Source organism: Onychostruthus taczanowskii, unplaced genomic scaffold, assembly GCF_017590055.1.
Source record: "Onychostruthus taczanowskii isolate IOZ18803 unplaced genomic scaffold, ASM1759005v1 scaffold5, whole genome shotgun sequence".
NCBI lineage: Eukaryota > Metazoa > Chordata > Aves > Passeriformes > Passeridae > Onychostruthus > Onychostruthus taczanowskii.
In genome coordinates this window covers 8,437,480-8,459,756 of record NW_024502568.1, presented here as the reverse complement: position 1 = coordinate 8,459,756, position 22,277 = coordinate 8,437,480, and the positions used below count along the sequence as shown (strand labels likewise).

General features: G+C 41.2%; 1 protein-coding gene across 1 annotated transcript in view; it reads right to left on the bottom strand.

The window, feature by feature from the left end:
* The window catches only part of SORCS3 (sortilin related VPS10 domain containing receptor 3), a 266,570-nt gene that overhangs the window by 37,449 nt on the left and 206,844 nt on the right, over window positions 1-22,277 (bottom strand). The window contains 7 exon segments of the mRNA XM_041415598.1: window positions 11,069-11,176; window positions 14,150-14,241; window positions 14,347-14,423; window positions 16,735-16,837; window positions 17,280-17,426; window positions 19,202-19,381; window positions 21,256-21,345. Coding sequence (XP_041271532.1) covers window positions 11,069-11,176; window positions 14,150-14,241; window positions 14,347-14,423; window positions 16,735-16,837; window positions 17,280-17,426; window positions 19,202-19,381; window positions 21,256-21,345 — 797 coding nt within the window.

Genomic DNA, 22,277 nt, shown 5'->3' with positions numbered 1-22,277 from the left:
AATAGATTGTTTCATTTACAAAAGCCTGAAACCAACCTTGATTTTTATTTCCTTTTACTTTAAAAGTAAAATGCTTGCAGAGGAAGTGTCTTAGCAAGCAAAATTCCCAAATAGTAAAATCATCCAAATTAGTGAATACTTCAGCTGACCTAAATCTGTGCTTTTGTTCTGAGGATGTAGAAAGGAAGAAAGTCAAGTAAGATCACTATGTGATTTCAGTTAAAATCCCTCTTTATTTACATCTGTGCATCTAACAGGAAGTGCCAGAAGTAGATATTTAATGGGCAAGAAGTGCTATGAAGCACAATCTGGAAGAATCACCTGCTGGCAGGAAAACAAGCATGTGTTGATCTGGGTTTTGGTTTGTTTTTTGGTTGGGTTGTTTTGTTTGTTTGTTTGAGGTTTTTTGTTTTTGTGGGGGTTTATTTTGTTTTGGTTTGTTTTTTTAAATTTTTCTAGTCCCTGGCGAGGAAGATCTTCTCTCACTGAAACCAGAGGGAGTCCCAGATCTGGAGCAGTGAGTAGGACATTCACCACAACTGAAGGTGCTATTCTCATTCTGATGTCCAGCAGAGGAGCACATGTTGCTACTGCTGCAATCTTAACAGATATTGTCTCACTCATAATTGCCTTGATTTCTTTGGGGTTTTTTTCCCCACAAGCCAGGCTACCCTGATCCCCCATTTCATGGGAAATGGTGAGCCTATGCTAGAGTTGCTGGCTCAGTGAACACTTACGGAATGTCTTGGTACATAGATGTACCTCCTTAACTTGTTGATATTTATAGCTTTTGAGTCAATGAAAGAAAATGCTGACAATTTCACATAAAGAAGAGGGCCTGTTATGAAATCTGGATTTGAATCCCTCTCTGTGTAAGGAAGTAGCAGTAAAGTGAGACAAACTCCTGTGTGCAGTCTGAGCTGACTGGGCCAAAACCACACGAGCAGCAATGAACAGTTGCAAGTTGTGCTGGTGGAACCAGATTTTATGAATAGATGAACTATCTCTCCATGAATTAAACATAAATCATGACTTTAGAGAAAACCAAATGGGCTGTTAATCTCCCATTTTTTAAATTAGGATTTAGATAGAATTAGCATTAAAGGAGGTCACTAGTTACAAGGAAATTGAATAGAAAGGGACTGAGTCAAGGAAGTAGAACTTAATTGAACACACAAATCAGCAATTAGGGAGAGCAGGAGAGGGAGAGTTAAACTGTCTCATGCCTGGCAAGATGATGCAGGGAATAAGAGACTGGAAACAAAGGAAACATAAAAAATGAAAGATGACACTGGAAAGGCAGGCAAATGCCAACAAAAAACATTGTCTAATTTTTTTCCTAAACAATAAATATGGTTTCTAAGAGCCTCTTTGGAGCTTTTAATCCAGTTGTTTTTGGCTGACCTGTCAACTAGGAACAGTAGCCTGAGGGCAATGGGTGATGACTCAGGGCTGCTGGGTGTCTGTCTGTGGACCAAAATAAAGTAAGAAAAACAGCTGCTATTTTTTTTTTTTTCTAGAAAGAAGAGGTGTGTTTTCTTCCTAATAAAACACACCATCCATTTGGATCTAGATTTTCAGTTGGTGCAAATTAGTTTAATTTAGACCATCTAAATACACCATCTAATTTAGACCATCTAATTTAGACCCTCTCAGGTATAAGGCCTTCCACTGATGCTATCCAGAAGGAGAAAAAACAACAGGAGTAAAGCTATCAAAAATGTACCAACGCCAGACAGCAGCGTTCATCAGGACAAATTTGTTCAAGAAAATCTTGACCTGTATTCTATTTCCCAAGGAGAAGGGTCACACAAGAATTTCACAGAATTTTTCCTGAAGATTAAACCTGAAGGATGTGTTTCATTTCCATTGAAACTGAATGTCATGACATCAAGGCTGCCCACAAGAAAGAAATTCAAAATGTTAGCCACGAGCAATCCATATTGAACTGGTCATGGAAAGCTGCACCACTGCCAGATTTCAGGTCAGGAGATGGGGCAGGCAAAGAGTTTCTGTGAATTACAGACCAAAACCTTGCAATAAAAATCCTACAATACAATCATGGCAGATCATTTCACTCAGCTTTGGAAAACAGTTCTGGTGTTATTCATCAGTTCAATGGGCACTTCCTTTATAGTGCTAGCAGAAGAGGAAAACCACTGCAAATGACATGGTACAGCATGATCTTTCAGTTAGCAAGTAATGCCAAGTGCAATTAGTATGTAATTACAAAGCAGCCCTACAGTTTGGACTCAATTTCCCCTTTAGCTGCACAAACCCTGCATAAGGCAATGGAGGAGTCAGGGATTTTTGTTATTATTTTTTAAATAGGAAGTGCTAAGAAAATAAGAACTTCCTGAATGACAAACCAAACCTTTTGAAATTTGGTCTCTAAAAAATTTATTACCAATGTTCTCAAACCACTTTACATGACAATTGCTTCAAAAGAAATCCCAGCAACATGAAAGAGAGTATGAGACACCTAGGAAGGGGGATGGGAAAGCATATTAATTTTTAATGCTGTTTTTCAGGAGAGTTCTTTCTCTTCGAAGCACTCATGAAAGACAACCAGTTTCTGACAGCCTTGAAACCTGAAGGTGCTGCCACTCTTTTCTAGAAAAGATAGTGGCAGGTATCAGCAATGTGTTTCATCCCCTCATGGGTCTGGTCTCAGCAGAGGCAGGTGCTGCTGCTTTGCCAGAAGCCAGATAACATAACACATCCAGTCATTTCAATCTTTCATCCTATGAATCAGCAGGTTTCCAACGAGAAATGTCCAATACAAGTGTGGAAGCCATTCCTTAGAATATGTAAGCTCCAAAAGCATGTGACAGGTGAAGCACAGTGATGAGCTTTGCCTGGATATCAAAGAAGAAGGCTCAGAAGAGAAAGTTCTGGAGAGCTGCTTTTCAACACTCACTCAGTTCAGTGATCAAAAATCTGTCAGAGTGAACTCTGCAGCCAACCCACCACTGAGCCTTCAAGCTCCCAGAAAAGCTGGGGTGCTGTGCCACCCTTTTCCTTGTGCAGGATTAGTGAGAGATTAAGTTGGGAAGGTGCTAAGGCAATGTAGTTTCTCAGTCCCCTGAGGGCTGGTGTGATCAGAGCACCAGAATATTTCACATCTTGCTCTCACAAAAAGGTGAAAGACTCAGGAATGTCTGGGTGCACAGCATCCTGCCCCTTCCTGGGCACCCTCCATCAGGCCTGGGTGCTTCATACAGACCAGCCCACCTGCAGGCAGGAGGACAGCACAGGACCAAGATCCATCTGTCCTTACTTAACAGCACAGGAAACAAAGCAAATAAGCCTCTAGATGAGAATATCTGGATTGTATTGCCACCAGGCAAATACAACTGCAAAACTTGCCCTTTTATCTAGGAAAAAGAAATCAACTATCAGCCTGCTGCTCATTCTGACTCCTTTTGCAAGGGCTTCTTTCTTATATTCACCTCAGCAAATTCCAGTCTAACACAACTTCTCTAGTCCTCCTCCCTGCATATGTTCACCTCTCCATCCCCCTTGTCTGAGCATTATAGACATGACTGAGCATCTCCCTCCCCCAAAGAAATGGGAAGAGTCTGCACAGTGGGATACCCATGTGGGACTCTGGATTGCTGCCAAGCTCTCCCAATGACAGTCTGCTGAGTGCCTGACCACGAGCATGTCCTTTGTTCTCCCTCAACTTCCCTACTGGCAAAATACAACTGATGATTGACTATTTTAGCATACTATTTGATCTAGTGTCCATAAAGAGCACTTGACTCCAGTGACAGTAATGTTTGCCCCAGAAAGTCAAAGATGGACAATACGTGCCACAGAGCACGATGCCTTCTCCATGTGTTATGGCTTCTGCCAGGAATCTTCCAAGTACATGGTGCAACTGCTGGGAACTGGTCTTGGATCACAGACATCCTTTTCCTAAAGCCAAATAAATCACACAGGGCTGTCTGAGAAAGATTACTCTAAGCAGATGTTCTCATCACCTGATTTGTCTTACAGGTGCCACAGAAAGACCTCAGCTCACTCTGCAAGTATTAACAGCACAATCAATATTGTGCTTCTTGTGGACTGTGTAGGTGAATTCATGCAGAGATCCAAAGGCTGAAAAGCAGACTACTCCTCTGGCAGAGAGGGAGATGGGAGGAGGAAGTGACACTGATTAATCTTGGGGTCGTTAATAATGTTTTTAAGTCTTGAAAACAAAGATAATGATATGGGTAATCAACTCTCTTACTCCAGGGTATAAATTGATCATCAGCTGGGATAAAATGGGAATTCCCATAACACATATTTTCTTGTCCATTGTAAAGTCACTTGATGCCATTAGCAGATTGATCACTTTCTCGCAAAGTCCAAGCTATTCATTACTTCCAGAAGGTTTTGAAATTAAATCAGATGATACACGAATGCAGCTCACTATGGCAAATGCCAATATTCTCTCAATCATTTTGGTTTCTTTACTTAATAATTGTACTTGGAATTTTTGTTCTCAGATCAAGTTCCAAATTTTGCTTCTTTTTTTCTGTGTGCAGTCATTATATTAACAGATTCACTTTAATTTCATGGATTCTATTATGAAGAGTCCTTATATAGGTTTGTGCACTGCAGTCTGCACAGTCCCCTGAGTGAGGACAGAGAAACTGAATTCACAAGGACACATCAGAGCCTTGTAGGAAAATCCATAGCCAATAACAATGCCAGTTGCACCACAAACAAATATTGCACTGAACAGAACAAAAAAGGAAAACTGAAAAGTGAGATAAAACCACAGTAGGGACAAAAAATTAAAACCTAACAGTCTTTTCTAGCATCTAATGGTACCCATGCAATTTGGATAAACCAGGCTTTGAAATCTTCTCTCTGATCTTTAAAAAAGTCCACAGTTCTGGTAGCCCTGAGAGAATGCACAGGCTGGATGGAAAGTCTTGTCCCCAGAGGGAGTGAAGGTAAATAAGGACAAGGTTCAGAATCTCTCAGCACAACAGCTCCCTGTCTCTTTTTTTTTTTTTTTTTGCACTGGAAGCTGCAAGTTGGATTTAGCTTTCTAGAGAACTGGTGAAATCTTTCTTCCAGATTCTCTCTTTGCCAAATTTCTGTGTGGCTCAGCAGCAGTCAAAGTTACAGAAGATCTGTATTTTTTTCAGACAGTTTCTTCCTCTTTTCTCACAGAGTGAAGTGAAAAGAGGCCAGACTGATGTCAGGAAAATTTAAAGGCACCTGTAGGCCATGTGCATTGAGGAACACTGACTCTTTTCTTCATGCACGTTGTACAAGAGCCTCAATTCCTTCTAGGAAAAACAACCTCATGGTGTTTTGCCATCCACTCACACTGTCTCTCATTTGCTGATATTGCTAAGCAGAGGTGCTGTGGAGGGCAAAGCCTGGCACCAGGGGGAGAACACAAGCTCCTCTGACCTCATCCCAGCAAAGGCACTATTTTCTATCACTGGTTTCACCTTAATTTTTCTCAGTACACCCACTCAGAGGTGGCAGACTTATGGCTCCCTACCCCTAGGCAAAGGGGCAGAATGCTTCAAGGACACTGCGTCAGCTTGTAATTTTCTTTCCTGTATTAGCTTTTAATGTAACAAGAGTTGAGCAAAAGGCAGCAGATGCTTCCTTGCTTGAAGAGAAAAGATGATAATCACCTTATCAGAAAAAGACAGGAAAATTACTCCTGGCTCCCATGCAACTTTGAACTCAGTGGGAGCTTGGACCCAGGAGCTCTTGTCCTTTTCTGATACTCGGTTTGCTGAGTCTGTGCAGAGTGTGAATCAGATTTGTCCACGTTGCCTTCATACCTGTGTCTGCTTTGCTGATGTCTTCCACAGGCCAGTCAGTTCTTCAGAATAAGAGTAACTCACGGAACTCCTGGCCACAGGATAAGGTGGCTGCTAAAAACCTTTTCAAAGCATTTAGAGGGAAAGCTCTCAAAACTAGGAAAACTCACTAATGTCTTAGAAATACAAAGAATACCATGTTTGGCCAAGAAAGTTCCTTATTTGTAAATGTGAAAAGTATATCATGTAATCATATTTTTAGTGTAATTTAGTATAATATATATAGTTTTAGTGTCCTGTACTTGCCACTGTTGGAACATGGAACTGAAATAGAGGGACTTCTGTTCTGACATAGTGCAGCCTGTGCTCTTAATACTTTCTTTCTCACCTCAAACCTCCCTGGGCACCCATCTCAACTTTTCCAACATCTCTCAATTACTTATTCATTCTTCCTCACTCTTCTGCCACCCAGTGATGGATTGACAGTAATTTTATGGGTCTCCTGGAAAGAAAGAATTATTCCCACTCCATCTCTGGTGAAGCTGCATGGCCACATAAACAAGAAGGTGTTGGAAAGGCCAGGACTTGTACCCTATTCATTTACAACCAAGAACATTTTCTAACACACATAGCCAAGGGCAGCAGTCACAGCAGTGTTGACAGACCAACTTTCAGCTCACGGCAAATATTAATGCTCAATTATGCATACACACATACATAGAGATCATTAAGTTCGCATGCGTAGAACTACATAGAAATTTATATACACACGTGGGTGTGTCTACATAAATATTTATTTATCAGTACAGAGAAACTTAATGATCCCCATCTGTAAATGAGTGTCTGCACACATACACACATAATGAGTCTACTAAAATGATGCAAGGCTGTGAAGCAAAAAGGTTGTTCCTCTTAATATAGGTTTGGAGAGATGTTTAGCACAGGAGATGAAGTGGCAGGGGTAATAATTATGAGTCAGAGCTGAAACAACATAAAGCCCTTCTCTGGACCCATGACAACATATTGTCTCTGATTTGAATGGTACAAACTAGCTTGGATATATCACAACTGACTAGAAGGGGAATACAGTGTGATTCCTTTCCCCTGTTTGACAGCCTCAGACAAGTAACACGCTGTGCCTACAGCTTGTCAATCAAAAAATGTTAGATCTGACCCATCAGAATATGACATCATTAAAAGATACATTAGTTAACAGTGAGGGGTACAGTACAGAACTTAGAAACCTGTAGATTTCAAAAAGGCTAGTTCATTCTAGGCATTCATCTGAGAACATGCCTAAGCCACCACTCTCATGCATTTATTTTCCTAGAGGACTCTGTGTTCTGCAGCCTTTTTTCCCAGACCTGCACCAAGCAGCACAATATGCTTTGGTACAAAGCTCTGCACTAAAGGAGCTGAACTGACTCTTTTGTCAGATGAGAGAAGTGTCAAAGCAACAATAAAAGGAACTGCAGAAGATGATCAGCCAGGACTGGAGGAAGGACAGTGGATTTACTTTGGTTAGGCAGCAGTTCAAGGCAGACCAGCTCACACAGTCTCATGATACCTTCCTGTGCATCACAAAACTACGTTCTTAATTGAGCCCCCCCGCCGCCCCCCCCCCAGCTTGTAAACAAATAATTAATTCTTGCAGAATTATACCCATGCAAATTACCGATGTTACCATAATGACAAGTTTTTTATGACTGTTTAGGACAAGCATACACAGCACAAAGCACAGATTATTCAAAAAGCCTAGGATACTCATAAAATAAATACAGATATGGAAAAAACTCACTTAATAGCTATGAAGTGGTACAAAATTGTGTGCTAAAAGGCTTGCTCCTTTCAACAGCCCAGAGAGCCTCTCACAGCATGTAGCACAAAATAAAGGTTGGGAAAGTCATTCTACTGATATATTGATTTTAATAAAATAGTATTATGAAAATATTGTTAATAATGCAATATTTTAATAATAGTTGGAGTATAATGACTGTGTATGCACATTCCCCTCAGAATATTACTTTTTTTAAATAGTTGAACACAGACCACTTTGATGCAAATCTATGGAAGAAATTTTTTCTAACAGGAATCAGCTGAGACCACTAGATGAAGTATTCTGCATTTTCAGGGATGAGAGAAAAACTTTTAAAAGCCACTAACCTACCCAGTTTGGCAGCACACAAATAGGACCACAGCCTTGGTCTCTCTGCCTCAGTGCTGCTTCAAGTCTAAGAGTTCCCACTGACCCTATGATCATTTTGGGATGCAAATCCCAGACTGTTGTGCTCCTCTCTTCAGCTTCTTGAAATCGTTGGGGTTTCTATCCCCAAACATGAATACCATGTACCTTCAAATTACCATGTGTAATCTTCGTTCAGGGGGTGGCAAGTAGCAATGGAAAGACATTGATTTCTTCTCAGCCAAAGCTTACACAAGCTCAGCATCACCCTACACTGCCCTTATAGATGAGTTCATGAAAATTCTCATTGGGAGAAGCACCTAAATGGTTTATATAGAAATGGTTTGCATACAGCTGTATAAATGGGCTCTTTCCTCCTCAGTTCCTTTCATGCTGTGGATAGAAATTTCTCAAAACATTCATTGCAAGTGTCATGTGAAATTTCTTTGTATGGCTTTTAAAGACTATTAAGAATGGTTTTTAAAACTGCTAATGATGACAGTTATAATAAAGGCAATAACAATAGCAATGGCAATAATAAAGGTAAAATGTCTGCAAAGATTTCAAAATAAAAAGTTCTCAACAAACCTAATACACAATATTCAGGAAGATAACTCACTTCCTATCCTACATTCTCCACCAGAAGACTACAGAGATATAAATAACAATAACCTTAGATTTATAATGCATTTTTCATCTCAAAAGAAAACTGCATTGATTTATAAAGCAAATGGCCTAAATCCACAGCAAGTTGCAACTGATTAGCTCCACTGATTTCAATGAAGGTGCTGATGCGCAGATTTATGTGAGTTCAGATCTATCTCTCTGCATACGTGTGCATGTCTCTGCACGTGTGTGCAGCTGGAAACTGACACACGTTGCACAAAGAATTTCACAGAAAAAACACCATATTAAACAACACAGAAAGTTACACATTGTCATTGCATTTGCAGAAAAAACACTCAGAGCGAAGAGAACTGCAGGTTCTAATCTTTAGCTGGGAATTGGCATATGTGTTTTCCCAACAGGATGCTCACAGCAGTCTCTGAAAAGGCTCACATATCATATGCTGTTGAGTTTTGCTCTTTGCAAAAACAGGGTAATGTTTGCTGATAGAAAGGCAAGAGACGCACAGACATATTCTTCTACAAAACAAAGACCTTGCTTTTTTGAAAAAAAAAAAGAAAAAAAAAAGAAAAAAGTCAAAGCCAAGGCATTGTTTTGGAAAAAAAGAAAAGTGAGCAATGCCACCAGAAGTGACACCACCTCTACTCTGATAAAATCTCAGTAGCTGTCTGTGACAGACACAGAGGCTGCCTTGTTGTGCTCCAGCACTATTTGGGAATAAAGCAGAGTGCTGCTGTGCAAAGCATAACCATAATTACTTAGCCTGTCCTTCCTAAGACAGTTTATCACAGGGGATATGGATGTGCTGTATGGGAGTCACCTATGCTTTCCTGAGGCCTCCAAGGCTACAACCAAACATTTCTTCTGCCATGGCATAGATGGTACAGAAGCCAGTTCAAATGATCATTTGTTAGGAGAGTAAAATATGATTTTCCCCCAGCTCCTCTCTTGCAGCTGAGCTCAACTTCAAGTATAGGCACATGGTCACTTCTGTTTGTGTAAAGCTGGCGTAGAGCTGGTTTTGAAAGGCATAACAACACAAATCATGCAAAACAGTTGGAATACATTCAAATCAGTAGCAGAAACATCTAAGACACACAGCTATTACCCTGTCCCAACTTCCTCAGAAACTGATGGCACTCAGTTTCTCACTACCTGTGACACCAGCAGTGAATTCCACCCACGCATTTATGCCATATATGTATGCAGATGGACTGAAGCCTAGAAGCAAATAAACTTGACCTGAATCTCTTTTCTCTTGCAAGCAGTGAAAATGTGCAGCAACTCCAAGTGCAGATGCAGAAAAGCAGATTGACTGCAAGATGAAATTTATAATCAAATCAATGTCCTGCCCCTGAACTGGAGTGGTACAACAGTGTGATCTGATGTGATTAACCAAAAGCACTTTTTCATGCCACTATAAGTATGCTTCACAGGCATGCCTCAGTCTAAGGTATCTTAGCTACCTTGCTTTCTGATGTTTTTCAGAAAGCTGTTTCATCCAGTTCAAAGAAGCACAGGTAAGAAGGCATTTCTGAAACCAATGCAGGCAGTGCATCTTGTCCATGCTTTGTTCAGAACCGCAGAGCACAGTGCTCTGATCTGCTTTGTGCAAGAGGTCAGATGACTACTTAAAGATGCCTTTGAACTTAAAAGCTTTCCTTACCTGGTTGTTAAAACTCAAATCCTGGCCTGTTCTTGAGCCAACATCACTTCACTGGTTCCACCAGCCTTACCCAGTGCTTCAGCACTTCTGGGAGGAAGAAGGTCCCAGCATCATCAGTGCCAGCCCAGGCTCTTCCTTCCATGGGATGGGTGAGCCATAGCATACTACACCCCAGAACAGGAAGGTTATTCTGAGCTCAGTTCTGCATATGCACAATGAGAACACTTTTATCTTGAGCTAAAACTGGATGTACGGCCTACAATAAAAGCAACAAGTTTGGGGGATATTCATACCCACCAGCAATATCAAAAGACAGCTATGTTGCACAAGTGGAGCAAGCACAGAACTGGCATGAGGTACAGTCATACAGATCTCTGACTTCTGAAGAGCACTGCAGTCCCTGGGCTTTCAGAACCAAGGAACTCGATCTCAGCAGTAATTATGAGCAAGGACCTCTGGTTGTCACTAGATGGAACCTGACCAAGGCTGCACCACTCTCCAGAGAAGTAGATCTGTCTATGGCCCTATGTGAACTCCCAGGCCACAGCTTGGGACCATCTCTCCTTGGTATAGCCCCTATCACTGCTGGAAAGAGCTTGGCTCCAGCGGCTATTTATCGCATGATGCAAGAACATGCCAGCCAGGCCTTTGGCCACCAGCAAAATCCACAAAACAGCACTATGCCTTCATGAAACACTGCATGTGCAGCTACACAATGCTGCACTGCACATCATGAGGTTACCATGAGCTTGGGGATCTCTGTGCACCACTTCTGCCATCACAATTTAAAACTGGAGCTGCTATACTTACGTCATTATCTGGGTCTCTATGCCAGGGTCTACAAGGGATCCATCCACAAAAAGTGGTGTTGATGTGAAACTGTATTTAATCCAGGATCTTCCCTCATCAAAACTCACCCTGGGATAGAAGCAGACAACATTTATACACATAAAAAGACTTACTCTAGAGAAAATGCAGCAATTAAATGTTGGCTAAGGTCTGCAAGCTCCGGCAGCTGGATTTACAGACAAGCACCAATCTTTGCCATTTCCCAGCCCACTAAATTCATGTTCTTGATGTACTTTGAAAGATCAAAGCTTTAGAAAGCATAAACACTGGCAATAAGGACACGTATATACTTTATGCAGCTGCACATCAGACCTCAAGGGATCAAGAGGCTTTGCCAAGTTCTGTTTCTGGGTCTAGCACCTGGCATGAAGGACCACTCAGAGCACAAGCAACTCTGGCCTGAATGCATAAAAATTGCTTTCACCACCACAGGACATTTTGACCCATCCATGTACCAATGCCATATGGCATTAGCTACAATCTCCCTAGCCCTATGAGTACTTAAAGGCAAATGTAGCTCATTTGTGGGAGTGAGGAGTGTTGAATGTGTGGGCACACATGGGCATCTGAGTACCTGGATCTGTCTGGGAGGCTCTTGGTGGACACTGAATCTCCCCTGCTCCAAGTAGGTAGGACAGTATCTGACACACCACCAAAGGACCAAGAGGCCACTATAGTGTGCATTATAAACCATGGGTAACAAAAACCTCAGATCTCTGGTGTGGAAAGCCAAGACTGGCAGTCACCATTCCCTAACTCTCTGCCCCTCATGTCACTTAACAAGACACCTTCACCTGTCTCAGAATGCACCTGTGCAAGAATAGGAACACAGAACTCTGGGAGCACAACAGCACACAGAAAGATTATCTGCCCTAAATCTATTTATTTAAATGTATGTATCTTCCCATACACCTGTGCATTTGTATGCATTCTGCTTGCATGCTTATCTCTCCAAATAGCATTTCAACTTCTGGGGAACAGCATGCTTCATTAGCTTAGCTAAAGTTCTCTCAGCTTTTCAATTATCCACTCCTCTTTTCTCCAGCATGAAACTTATTGTACAATGTCTCAGCCTGAGAACTAATAGATTTACATGTACCCTTTAATCTATTCCACTCCTGCCCATAAAACAGGTGCCTACTGAAGCAATATGAAGCAAATTCCAAAGCCCCTAAGGGTACAATTTTGAAGGAAACCTGTTGGAACTTATTGATAACAAATCTGAATCACTACTCATTTAATAGAGTGGGTGGGGCACTCAGAACTGTACACACCATTTCAGAAGACTTATTGTAAAAGGAGAGCATCTGAAATTAACCTCTGCAAACAAAGGTGAACTGAGCTATCGGCTCCTATGAAAAGTCAGTCTGTGACCAAATCTTTCCCAATATGTAAGTACAGGCACTTGTAGTAGCATGCTTTTTATGTCCAAAGAGCCTTCACAATTAGAGACACAATTAAAACAGTTGCACCTGGCTTGAATAATGCAGTAACAAATGGTTAATATGTGACTTGCAGCTTTTTCCATGAGGGGCTCACCTTTCACTCTTCCAGAGCTCAACTTGCTGCAGTCTGATGCACCAACTGCTAGTGGCAACCACCCTTGGCTAACTCAAACTTCTCCTTCCTTGATTCATCCTTGGTTTAGTCTAAAGACTGGGACACGGTCCTGATGTCCTCTTTCCTGAGAGCACTTTAATCATAGCCATGACAACTGAGGTATCTTTCAGAGGCTTCCAGTCACACCCCAACACATTCACGGCACAGACTGGAGTCTGCAGCTCATCCTTAGGAGTCTGCTCTGTTACTGCTCTCCTTTATATGTCCAGTTATGGAGCTAATACATCCCGTGGTTAACAGTCCACTATCACTCTGTGACTAAAACAGTAATTTCTTTGCTCCAGGTAGCACAAGAATGGGCTCAAATGCAATATATTCAAACTTTTATAGAAATCTATGTTGCATTCATCCCAGAGTTGTCTGTCAGGTCAGAAACAAAGTCCAGAAGCTTTTTATATTGAAAAAGTAGCTGTTAATGTTTTCAGAGTTTGTAAATGTGTGTCTTGAGGTGTCCAGATTTGGAATGACTGCAATTTCACTGGAGGATTTTGTACAACAATGACTCAGGTAGAGGAGACCTTAACACCTCATCACTGCTGCCAAAAACCATTGCTTTCTCCTTCTGTTTGACTGAAGACCACATTTCCTGCTCTGCATGCAAAGTAACAGACATGTGCTTAGCACCATCAAGCTGAGAGACAACCCAGTATTTTACACAGGAATGCATCTTGTCTCTGAAATCTATTTCTAGCTAATTCACTTCTAAACAACATTAGAAGCTGGGTGGGTCAGCCCACTAGATATGCCCCTCTTTCAATCAAGCCCTGAGATTGAAGGTGGTGCTAACACAGCCATTTTCTGTAAACAGTGTTAGTTGTGAATTTCATAATGTGTAACTGGTGCAGGAGTCAGAGGGGCAAGAGCTAAGAAGAGGATAATTTTGAGTGGTATCTTTAGTGCTTAGGCTGTTATAACCCATTTATAGCAAAACAGTGTCTTCAACTGAGAAATCATTTTGCCCTATATCACCTCCAACTCTAATCAGTTGCCACCACAGTATCTCTGGAAACTGATAGTCAAATACTATAGGGGTTAGCAACATATCTCTGTTGTCATTATCTACACCTAATGCCCTCTCCTCTCCCTCCCTTTATCTGTCTTACCAGATTAACATTAAATTCTGTAAACAAAATGTAGAAACGAGAAACACATCCTCTCAGAAATACCTGAAGCCTAAAGGATGACTTAGTATATGCGTGTCTGTAGGAAAGAAACCCCCACTGGAGGCTCACAGTACATTACCAGTGCAAAGAGAATTCATAACATAGGTGATTATGTATGGAGCCATTATATTTATAAAATGGTGCAATAATCACTATACTCATCAATAAAAACAAAATGGTGGTAAAACATAGATAAGAATGACTTCACCTGCTCATTCTACAGACACTGGCACTCTCTCAAAGTAACAAGTTCCCTTACCACATGTGCCGGATGGGCACTGACGTGTGTTTCATGGCCACTAGTGCCCCTCCCCAGTCCAGAAACCAAACATTGTATTCCTCCTCAAAGATCTGCAAACAAAGGAAGTACTGCATGAGTGCTCCACTCTGCTGGGAAGTGAAGAGTCAGAAGAATAGCAAAAGGCTCTGTGCTTTCTTTTGCTGTGCAGAACATACCTGTCTCCAGGAATTGCCACCATCAGAAGAGATGAACACGCCAACATCCGTGTAGGAAAGTTCAGAGCCTATATTGCCTGCAACACAAGTGTCGGACATTATTCTGTGGATGAACATGCTAATGAAAATGTTAATTAAATTTCTAACATTTAATGCTGGAAAATTAGAAATTAAAATAGGCTGAAACTCTCCTGTTACCATCACAGAATTCAACTAACCACATTATTGTGTCAATGCTGGTTCAAAAAAGTTCTGGCTCTGGGAGGCATTGCAACTCAAGAAGGGTGTTTTCATCAGTGCTCAGAATATAGGAAATGTTATTCTGTCCATCTACTTAATTTTCTTCCCTGACACCAACTGTTTTAGATGAGGCTGTAAAGAAAACCTGATGTGGGCAGCCACAGAGAAGGTCAGTCTATAGGGACATCCAGGTTCAAGAGTATAAATCTACTGTTTCAGTTCAAACATCTTCTTAGCCCAGTATCTTATCATGAGTGGAAGTTCTCAAGAATTAGACACTGATTTAAAGGTAGCAGTGTAAGTTCTGTATCATTATATTTTAAACACCAAAATGGAAACTCCAAATTTTCAAACATGGATTTACAGATGGAGGCATGGAAAGGGAGTAAAAAGGCAAGAATTTGGTTGTTATCACTTCATTCTGTTTTTCTGTGCAAAGATGTTCCATTATTTCCTTCATTCTCTTCCTCTACTTTCAGCTGCATGCATTTAAACCTCACAAAATATAACTCCCAAACAAGTCAAGAGGATTTAGCAGCTGTACAATTACATAAAAAAACATAATTCTTCCATTTGCAGGAATCTAACCTCTGTCCTGTACCAAGTGTCCAACTTTCCAGTCATTGCTGGAAATGTCTCACTGTAAATGAAGTGTTTGAGCAGCCAACATTTGTGAGAAAAAATTGCAAAGCTTGTACTTGAATACATTCAGCAACATGGTGAGATGATCCTGCTGTTGTGAAACTGGTTAGTGGAAACAGATGTATATATTCCCAACAGGTAAGGTTTTTTCATCTACAAAGCAGTAAGGCAGAAATTATATTCCGCCTTTTAAAGGTTAATTGTTAGACTGGGAAAGCATTCATCCCATGCACTGGCAGTTTGAACAGAACATAATTTACTAACAATTTAGATCAATGCCTAGAATCTCACAGTCCTGCTGCCTCTATTTGCTTCCTAAAAGGTTAAAAAAAAAAAAAAAGCTTTTGTAATTACAGCATCATGAGTTAGGCTTATTCCTAAGCATCCATCTAGCAAGTGCAACCTGCCAGGAGTGATGACTCCACTTGGCTATGCATGGGGATATCTGGAGGTTTGAACCAAATTATCTCACTTCATTTGGCCTGGATCAGTGAACTGGAAGTCTCATGGCGTCTCCCTTGTTGAGATATAAATGTCATGAAGGGAACCCGTCTCTGGTTCTGCCTTATTCTGGCAGCACAGAAGCACAGAAGGACATGAGAATGAAAGTGGTTGGAGGAAATAGTGTAAATTCATGCAGACAATATGTTAACTGCCCACACTTGCAGGCCACTGCTATGCTGAACAGGACCAAGGAGATAAACTGAGCCTCAGAAAGAACAGTTAAGCAATTCAGACATATTTGAATGTAGGTAGGAGGCTCTCTTTGAAAAGACAGAACTGCCTCCATGGCTCAGAGTCCAGCTTGCAATAGTACCAGCCATTCAGGAAGCATTTTGTTAGCCAGCAGCTCCCACAGAGCTGAGGATGGCTGGTAGCCCCATCCATCCCATGGATTAATTACAGTGGCTCTGCCACTGCCACCATGAAGTATTGTAGGAGGCTGTCATTTAAACAACACAACCTGCCAAATCATCCCACAACACCAATGGCAGTGTTGATTAAATGCTGCTTGTCTTGCAGCAGTACAGAGTTAAAAGTAGGTGCCATGCAGAAGACAGGCACCCAGGAAGCCCAGGGTTCACCTGACAGACTTTGTGACAACTCTGTGCTTGCTACTCAAAAGGTGGGACATATTGACACCTCCTAGGAATGCAGCCCTTGAGTACTATTCTCCTTCAGAGCACCTGCAGCAAGCAGGTAGACATGTCCATCAGTGGTTGTAACAACACAAGAGGACCTAGTAATGCCACTGGGTAATGGTACCTTGAAACTGTGGGCTTACATCTGCAAATGGGTTATTGCAGAGCAACAAATATCTGAAATCTTTTCTGAACTTGGGGCCATATGCCTTCTCCTAGCCCAAAGCAAATGGGAGTTAATGTGAATTAGCTCAGCACTTGCTTAAACAGAGCTGAAAGGTTTTACACCAATGGGGAATACCTCATATACTCTCAGGCTCCCAGGGAGGTATGGGTGAGCAATGAGAAGCACTTTTGTTCTTACCTGTGGCCACCAGCAGCCCAGGAGCTGTCTCTTTGCTGGAAATGCTCCCTGAAGTATACGGATTCTCTGAGAGTTGCAGGCGCAAGTGCAGTGAGCAAAAGGGCTGTTGGCAGAAAATAAACAAAAGGCAGAAGCTTTAATATTCATCAAATTAAATATCAGAGGAACCCTTGGTGACTGCACACAAATGCTCTGATCCTTCTGAAAATGATTCCTTTGCTCTTAGCACACATAGGTCATGTGTTCCTTTGATGGATAAGCAGGAACTCTGCACCACAAACAAGCATGTCTGCCCTTGTTTTGACAACAATCTCACTTAGAGCACTTTTCCCCAGCAACTTTCTTATTCTTACTTGAATTCTATTAAATACATCAAGAAAGATAGTCAGAATTTGCCCTCAAAACCTATGAAGCTACAGATAAAGAAATTTACTGAATTCATTTAACACACAGAAGGTCAAGAGGGAAAAACACAGTTAGCCTAGTAACTACAATAAGCAGCTCTGAAGGAGTCAGTTGTGCCTTGGAAAAGATCTGCCACTCACCAGCTGGCAAAGTACAGGATCCCCTCTTAGATCAGTGTCTGGTGCCTGTAGCAAACGCCAGTCTCTGCCCTTGTTGTAGGTAATGAAAGTCTTGATTTGGTCATCCACCTTCCTGTTAGCCAGGAATATGCCTTTGATCCCTGCTACCTAGGAAAAAGGGAGAGAAGTGAAAAAAAATACGTCGGAAGAACAGGCCACAAGCAATGTCCATCTGAGCACTCTCAGGAGTGGAAGGTCTCTGTAAAAGCAAGGAAGGCATCTCAATCAATCTTAGAACACCAAATGGCACTAAAGGTATATTTTGCAAAGCTGAAAGGTCTTGTGTGGTTTCTCTCTTTGGAAGAGAAAGACAAGGATGGTAAGAAAGCAAATCCCTAGGAAACAGCCCACTTTTGGATTTCATTGAGTTGTTGCAGATAGGCTGATGATGGGCTTGATGATGGGCATGCTGCACCTTCACACTTGAGCTCTGTGAGCTTGAGGATGGGTTCTGCCCCACTGCCTCCACAGACTGCCAAAACAGGGGAGACAGAAGATCACATCAGAAGCAGTGGGATCCTTCTGTGTACCAGAAAAAAAAAATCAATACAAAAGATGGGAATCCTGAACATGCTGTGACACTGATGTTTTGCAAACTTGATTTTTTCGCTTTCCTTCCACATCCAAATTCTGACAAATCAAGCCAGTTGTTTCAAATGTTTTGATTTTTTTCAGCAGAGCCCATTCCAGCAGAATATGGTCCTGTCAAAACATCCCCAAGAAGATTTCATGTTGAGTCTGGTTTCTGTTGCACAGCTGTGAAAGTGAGACAGGAAGAAGAAATTTTCTGCAAATCTGCAACTTCCTGGCAACTGTCAGGATCTAAATCCTTCTACTCTGAAGCCCCTGGAGTGATACTACTCTTTAAATGGCTCTGTAAAAATTTATTAGCATTTAACAGTGAAAAGTCAGTGATATACCACTGGGGAGTACACAGGTTTGCCAATGTGAGACAATGCATGTTAATCTTAGCTGGTTCATTATAGAGAAGAAATATACCTTTTCAGAGGCAGAAAAATATGTTTAACCAGGTGAAGACAAACATAAACCCTTGTCCTTCATACTAATCAATGTGTTATTTGTGAATTTTCCCTCATTGACTAAAACCACCTGGATTTTTATAAATAATTGATTATGTTGTTAAATGAGCATTATTCTGGCTGAAATAAGAAAATGTACAGTCGTAACCTCTGCATGCAGCTGCAAGAACATTTCTGTGTGTAACAGTAGTAATCAGCCTGCAACCATTTCTATTAGTATTAATGATTAGTTGTTTGCTGCTGGCAAAGCACTGAGCCCTGGATCTCAGCAAATCTTCCATCCAACAAGTAATAACACACCAAAACCAGAATGCTCTGAGGAAACCAGGAACTGGAACAGCTCTGAATGCACTGTTGCTGGCCAAGGCTGACAGGCTTGGAAGAAGCATGAGGTTAGAAGATAGTTTGGGGTAGAAGTTATCCAACTGTCATCTATGCAAGTGGCACCTACAAATTTTTGGTTATAGCTCACAAACTGTTCAGTGCTCACGAAGGTGCAGTCCAGATTCCCCGCCTGTGAGCAGGCATCTCTAGATGCCCAAAGGGGAAAAACATGTATGTTTAGTCTTTCTATGGATATCCACATTAGGATGAGAACGATAATGGTTTTCCCTTTTGGAAATGACACATAGCTAACCAGTCATTGACTTGAACCCAACCAGTTGTTGCACCTACAGCAGAATAACTGCTATACCCACATGAGTCAACTCAGCATCAAATCCAGGAAATGCCTCAGGGCTGATCCTAAAACAAATTAAAATCCTGGGGGGCTGGAAAGAAATTTGCACTTGCTTGAACTAGCAGGCCACTGCTGCTCTTTGTAGGGTGACCTTTACTGCATACCTCATAAAGGTCAATGACAATATTCCCCTCCAGTCCTCGGCTGCTTTTCACATTTTCCAAGGCCAGGGTGAAGTAGACCCCTCGGGTGTCCGAGATGTACAGGTTATAGGTGTCATTCTGGTTCCACTCTTGAACAGCTGCAAAGACCTGATTCTCATCTGTGCTGATAATATGCATGTCCTGTTAAAAGAAGACAAAAGGCCTGTTACTGAGGATCTCTGTATTTCTTTGCCCTTCGGGACATGTAGTAATTACCATGAATTATGAAAGAATGGAGATGGAGCATGAATTATAGGTATGTTTAACAACTTTCTGTTAGAGCAAGCCAATAAATTACCAGCATTGTGACTTTTCTACATTTCACTTTTTAAATAATCACCAGCTGGGTGAAGGGTTTTTGCTTTCTTCATTTTTGGTACCTTCAAGGAATTTCATCCAGTTTCATTTTTTATTTATAAATTTCTAAGTCGGTTTTATTACTCATGGAAGATTCACAGCCTTGGAGCCTGGAGTCTTCATAGTCACTAAGCATTATATGGCACCAGGCTAAAAGCAATGATAATTTTCATGCACATGCTGAAACAATGGGTTTGCGCTTCCAACTGGCAAGAGATGATTTCAAAAAACCTTGGAGTTCACATTTATTTGAAGGTGAGGTAGAGATATCAGTTTGAGCTGCTGCTGATAGTGATTTTTATTAACACACTTTCTATTGACAGTTTATCTGAGATAATTATCCCACAATATAGAGGCTATCAAATAATCCACCCACTAACCTTTGTTGGATTTCTGCTGCTGACCAAGATACAAAAAAGTCTAACAAGGGTTTCCCCATTTAGTTTTAATATCAAAGAAATTTGACAGTGCATTTTCTTGGTATTATTTTCAAACAGGTTCATGGAAATTACTTTCAGGGTGGTGATGAGTATTGAAGCACTTCATCCTTGCTACCATTGTGGAAGAAATTGACACAGGTTCAGGTTCAGCTAGAAGCAAAATGACTGTGGTTATACAAGATTCCATTTATCTATTTGTATATACTTAAACTTTCTCTAGAGGCCAAGAGGCCTTGCACTGTTTCTGCATCAAGAAATCATAATTCTGGAAGTCTCCCAAAGGATGGAGTGACCTCATTTCAGGAAAGAATATCTGGAGGAAGATCAGCTCAATATCCTCATCCTGCCTAGGAGGCATCTTAATCTTTTGTGTGAGGTATCTAGATGAAAAGTTAGGATTTATTAAATGGGGCTATTTCTAATAGACCTAACATATCCTATCAGCATGAGATGGGGAGAAAAAATATTTGAGGGCCTAATTCTATCCCAGTGAGTACAATCAGTGAGGGATTTGCCATTTCCCTCAACAAAGGAAGACTAAATCAGGAGGTTTGTTCTTGCCCAGCAGCTGTAATTCCTTAAAGATTAAGGAGGTATCCAACCTATTCCAGCAGTGTGAAAATAAAGCAAAATGCCCAATGATGTCAATCTGTTTTTACCAGTTGCAGCGGAAATATTGCATCACCCTGGTGCCAACCTCACATAAGTACAACTCCAGCAGAGTTCATTAATCTGCACATGACAGATAGTTATTACTGTACAGCAACAATATTCTAGTAACTAAGGGCAGCATAAACAGTCCTCCTTTACATGGCTCCAGGACTTTTCCATGACACCTAACCTTAAAGTTCTTCTGATCTTTAAATTACAAAAGTACCCCTGATTTTATAGCATGCAGCAATTCTAAATGAGGGCCACCAACAAATCTGTATTATAACAGGTCATTTTCCTAGTCCTGGTGGCAACAATATTTTTGATACAAAGATAATAATTTGCCTTCTTAGCCATCTCAGGAGCTGATGGCTCATATTCAGCTGCTGCCAACCAACACCCCCAAGTCCTTTTCCACTGAGCCATTTTCTAATCACTGTGTCCCCAACCTGTAGCACCCTGTGGAGTTGTTGTGATCCAAGTGAAGGACCTGGCACTTCACCTTATGGAACCTCACATATTTGGCTTCCCAAGATATTACATATCCATGCTCACACATGGACTCACCTTAGGAAGGGAGTATTTGGGTAATTTGATCTGTGCAAAAGGTTCCCGTCTGTATGACACATAGTAAGTTGCTCTTCCACCAGTTGTCACCTATGGAAACACAAAGAAAGTCAGTGATGACCCTTCTGAGACACTCTGCAATGACACCTCTAGAAGTGCTTGACAAACTGTCTTTCAGGTATATTTTCTATGACGGGCACAGCTGTCCCTAAAGGCATCTGGCTAACTCCAAAGAAATCACAAACCTGAGAGGGATGAAGAATTATTTAAACTGTACTATTGAACTTTCCATTTTGTCTCTTATGATTCAAATCCAGTGTGATTTTTAACATCTCAGGAAAAAAGTGCTGAGTGGGAGGAAAAGAAGGATCTGATTTCATCACATGGTCCAGCTCAGTTACCTTGGGCAAGTAATTTAAAGTCTCTGTGCTTCTGTTCTTCCCCTGTAAGTAGAAGATAATCCCTCTTTGCTGCTTCTCAGCCTTGTCTTCACTGTAAGTCCCTTGAGGCCAGGATTGTCTTCCAACAACCTTTTACAGTGACTAGCAGCAGAGATCCACACTAGCACCATTTACTGCTAACTGTAAATGTACTCTTGGAAAGCTGGAGCTAAGCTCTTAGATGCCCTTTGTCACTATGAAACTGGTTTCTCTGAAATTATACTCTCTGAAAACGGATGTGCGTGGGGGGAACTGATAGACATCCAAATCTGCAGTTTTATGAACTGAATGAACTAAAGTCTATGCAAAAATGCCATGCATCAGTGAGATCTAACACAGGTAATTTGTAAAATATGGGCTCTAAAACCTCTCAAGAGTCACTTACTCTTGCTGTAGGTGTTCTTTCTGGCACCATCTCAGACCTGGCTAAAACAAGGCTTACATCAGTGAATTTCCTACATTCTGATGGTTTGGCAGTCTTGCAGGTCTTAAGATAAAGCAATGCACAAAGCATTTGTCTATTGTATGGAATATCACTTGTTGGCATCTTAAGTTTTAAATAAAGCTAAGAGAAAGGTCCTA